This window comes from Panulirus ornatus, chromosome 8 (assembly GCF_036320965.1).
Source record: "Panulirus ornatus isolate Po-2019 chromosome 8, ASM3632096v1, whole genome shotgun sequence".
In the NCBI taxonomy this organism is placed as follows: domain Eukaryota; kingdom Metazoa; phylum Arthropoda; class Malacostraca; order Decapoda; family Palinuridae; genus Panulirus; species Panulirus ornatus.
The window spans coordinates 43666723-43671285 of record NC_092231.1 but is presented as its reverse complement, the minus strand read 5'-3'; the positions used below and the strand labels follow the sequence as shown (position 1 = coordinate 43671285).

Here is a 4563-nt window from a genome sequence, read left to right as displayed (position 1 = left end):
CGTCACCAGCTTCTGCAGTTTCTCACATGAATCCGCCACCAGCGGAAGTGGATCATAGGGTGGGGGAGGGGGCGAAAATTTTGGGAGCCTTGAAAAATGTGTGGAAGTCGAGAACATTATCCCGGAAAGCAAAAATGGGTATGTTTGAAGGAATAGTAGTTCCAACAATGTTGTATGGTTGCGAGGCGTGGGCTATGGATAGAGTTGTGCGCAGGAGGATGGATGTGCTGGAAATGAGATGTTTGAGGACAATGTGTGGTGTGAGGTGGTTTGATCGAGTAAGTAACGTAAGGGTAAGAGAGATGTGTGGAAATAAAAAGAGCGTGGTTGAGAGAGCAGAAGAGGGTGTTTTAAAATGGTTTGGGCACATGGAGAGAATGAGTGAGGAAAGATTGACCAAGAGGATATATGTGTCGGAGGTGGAGGGAATTAGGAGAAGAGGGAGACCAAATTGGAGGTGGAAAGATGGAGTGAAAAAGATTTTGTGTGATCGGGGCCTGAACATGCAGGAGGGTGAAAGGAGGGCAAGGAATAGAGTGAATTGGAGCGATGTGGTATACAGGGGTTGACGTGCTGTCAGTGGATTGAATCAAGGCATGTGAAGCGTCCGGGGTAAACCATGGAAAGCTGTGTAGGTATGTATATTTGTGTGTGTGGACGTGTGTATGTACATGTGTATGGGGGGGGGGCTGGGCCATTTCTTTCGTCTGTTTCCTTGCGCTACCTCGCAAACGCGGGAGACAGCGACAAAGTAAAAAAAAAAAAAAAAAAAAAATATATATATATATATATATATATATATATATATATATATATATATATATATATATATATATATATATATATATATATATATATATATATATATATATATATATATATATATATATATATATATATATATATAAAGAGTTTCTTTAGACAACACTTAATGAATTGTGCAGTGTAGGAATACCGAGACGAATTACATTTTACTATGACACCAGATACTTTTATTGTGCTGAACAACGACGTCATAGATCAAGCCCAAGAGTTGGGAAAGTTGCGACTGAAATAAGTGAGGAAAAGTGGGTAGAAACTGGATTTTCGAGTATTCTCTACATACCGTACATCTAACCAGCGGATGACCAGTTCATACCTAGTCTGCCTCTTGTTATTACATTAGTCCCTTTTCCATACATTATGCGGAGCGACATATATTCCGTAGCAAGATTACCCAGAGTTAATCAATTGCCTCTTTGGATAATGAGGCAATATATTTCGAGAAAATCACTTAATATAGATCTACAAGTTTGTTGGAGACCACTTCTTAATCCCTCAGTGTCGGTCGTGTGCGTGTCTAACCTGTCTTTACAGAAGATGAATCACCTTCAGTCTCTAAGAGGGAGCAAACAACCCGAGGTAATGTGGATATAGCTTGCAGTGATTGCACGGTGGCAGAGCTTTTCCATGCCACTTGAAATTCCCATTTTCATCCCTCTCTTTCATCCCAGTTTAACCTCGTAATTCGCTTCCGAGAAATTGTCACCTACGTTTTGATATCCGAATGCTTTTCATTCATTTTTGTTTGCAGTTTTTTAGATGTTAATGTTATGTTCTTGTTGATTAGCCATGAGAAAAGAGGAGAAGCTGTATTGATTATGACTTCACTGACTGTCATTTATCTTTCAGTGACAAGGAACTAACGCTACCTGGCGCCGACGCTGTGGCTGAGGTGTCAATCCTGGTGGAGAACCTGGGTCGAGTCAACTACGGGAAGCCGCATAAGTTCCACCAGAAGAAGGGGCTGTGGGAGGGCCCGGTGCTCATAGACGGAATGCAGATCGACCAATGGCTCATGTACCCGCTTGAGTTCAAGGCTGATCAGGTCAACAAGTGAGTGAGGGGTAGGGTTAAGGGACCAACAACAAGTGAATGAGTGAAGCAGCCATGAATTAAAGTACTGATAAAAGGTTGTAATTAGATTTACAGTTGAGGAGTAGGATTGTAGTCACTTTTGATGCCATTTACAAAGGGAAGGTTAACTAAGAGGGATTTGTGGTTCAAGAGAATTAGACAAAAACAAAGGAGCTTTGCTGTGGAAAAGATATAGGCCGTACTCTAGCCAGCCAGTATTTGTAAAGGCAAATACCGAGTATGGCAGGATGAGAAAGGAGAAACAAAGAAATTTGAAAGATAATGGTGACAAAGCAGAAGGCAATATAAACCTTTTGTGTCGAGTCATCAGAAGTATATTCTCAACGAATGAGCAGCTGTATGGCTGAGGGTTTCAGAGGGAAGTCATTAAGTAAGATGTAAGGATATGCAATGAAGTGAACGACAAGTTCATGTGTTTTCTTAGTGGAAGACGCTATAGCCCAACCATCACGGAAACAAAACTGGGAGGAGGTCTTGAAAAGCACTGAGACATCTAGGAAAGATATATGCAAAATGCGTAAGGATCTTGATCATATAAGTCTTATGGTTCTGATGAAATTAACCTAAGTGTTTCTCCTCCCCTCGTAGCTAGTCGATGAATCCGTACTTGACTTCGGCTGGGGTCTTTGTGCGTGTATGTGTGTGTGTGTGTGTGTGTGTGTGTGTGTGTGTGTGTGTGTGTGTGTGTGTGTGTCTGCATGTATACATAGGAGTAAAGACACGATGAACATATACAAGGTTAAGAGGCTGGGCAACACGAGTGTTAAACTCGCTCCCCGTAACACACAATTTGTAATCACAAGCATGAAGTTTCTCCACACCCTTATCGCGAACAGATGTAGTCATTCACACGAACACATCCTCACTACCAGCGCACCACCATCGTCATGACCAACGCAATCAGACTGTCGTCTTTACTCGTTCTAGTAAGCTACCATAACGCGTACCATCACAAACCCCTTCCCTCGTAATTACTGTAGATTATCGTGTCCCAATCTCCGCAGCCTGACGGGGTGGGAGCCCTTCAACGGGTCACTGGACGCCCCTGCCATGTACCGTAGCAATATGCATATCTTCGGGACGCCCCGGGACACCTGGCTGGACATGCGTGGCTGGGGTAAAGGCGTCGTCTTCGTCAACGGTTTCAACTTAGGCCGCTACTGGCACGCCGGCCCGACCAAAACCCTCTACCTGCCGGCACCGCTGCTGTTGGATGGCAACAATGAGGTTGGTACCCCAACAAACTACAGACATCAGTGTTAAAACCTAGTCTGCTCGATGGCTCACTTCTCTGCAATATCCTTGCAATAAATTTGAGGGAATACCCTCGCGTAGTCCACCAGAAGTGAGGGGGAAGATCACCTTAATATGCTAATTCCTGCTTGACTCTATAGATTTCTCAAAATATATCTTATGAATCAACTCTGGCTGAAGGTCCATCTAGGAGCTATCTTTTCTGTAGCTTTCATTATTTATCTTAACTCTAGTTAACCTAATTACCTGATATTTCAGTTTATCCAGAATATAAAACGAAATCATGACTGTTACATCTCTAGTGCTTTTTTATTCATTATAAGGAATTCTTAACTGAATATCTAATCGTGAACTTCCCTTGATACTGCATGATACCAGTTATTCCACCTAAGTTCATGGTAGATATCAGGAAGAATTTATCTGTCGTATGACTTGAAAGATTCGTTATAATGATCCTTATGGTCTCATGACTGATTATAATGTTTGACTGGTGTGTTGCAGATAGTGATGTTTGAACAATACACAGCTGGAGCAGAGATCGTCTTCAGAGACTTGCCTATATTCTCCTAAGGCATCAATGTTGTTCTTTCTACATAAAGCCTTCAACCCTAACCCTGAGTATCAGTTTGCTCTTGGTACAAAGACACTGACGTCAAAAGGTATACAAATCCTTGTATGTTAACGTTAACCACGAACTACCTAACAGCAAGTGTAGTCTGGGAAGGAATGAAAGTCAGTGTATTGGACGAGTATATCTATCCACTTGTCAACTGTTGTTAGAAGGGCTTAGCCATTGACTAAAGTAGAGGTGCTCTCTCTCTCTCTCTCTCTCTCTCTCTCTCTCTCTCTCTCTCTCTCTCTCTCTCTCTCTCTCTCTCTCTCTCTCTCTCTCTCTCTCTCTCTCTCTCTCTCTCTCTCTCTCTCCAAGGGCTTTATCTCTTTTTCAAAATCAAGTCAGTGAGTGGAACAAGATTTCTCGTGCTTTCCTAAACCTATGAACCTGCTTCTCATTATTGGTGAAACATGCTAATGGAACGTGAAGAAAACTATATTCTTTTTTTTTGGCACTAACGTTTTCGTATGAGTTGCTTCAAAATACTAGAGCGCTGCTGTATGTCTGAATTATAAGGAAATATCAGAAACCTTGAGAATGCTGATGGATTTCAGATGATAAAAATTTCTAAGAAAATGACATCATCTTCGTTGAATAGAGTATTATTAAGGCATTATTATGATTTAGACAGATATCACGAGTAGACTTGACTACGCCAATGTGTCGGAGCGGAGTGCTTCAGTGTTGTCATATACGTAAGGCCTAATCACCGGAGAATATGCAATTACTTTGGAAATAACTGCAGTATCATAACTATGCCCTGAAGGATAAAGGTTTAA

The 4563-nt window shown here is 41.7% G+C and overlaps 1 protein-coding gene across 1 annotated transcript in view; it reads left to right on the top strand.

Annotated features, from left to right (window-relative positions):
* Window positions 1-3783, top strand: part of LOC139749917 (beta-galactosidase-1-like protein 2) — a 73686-nt gene extending 69903 nt beyond the window's left edge. Inside the window, exons 12-14 of the mRNA XM_071664331.1 lie at window positions 1672-1875; window positions 2922-3144; window positions 3673-3783. Coding sequence (XP_071520432.1) covers window positions 1672-1875; window positions 2922-3144; window positions 3673-3741 — 496 coding nt within the window. The 3' untranslated portion in view covers window positions 3742-3783. The remainder of the gene's footprint in view (window positions 1-1671; window positions 1876-2921; window positions 3145-3672) is intronic.
* Window positions 3784-4563: the final 780 nt, after the last annotated feature.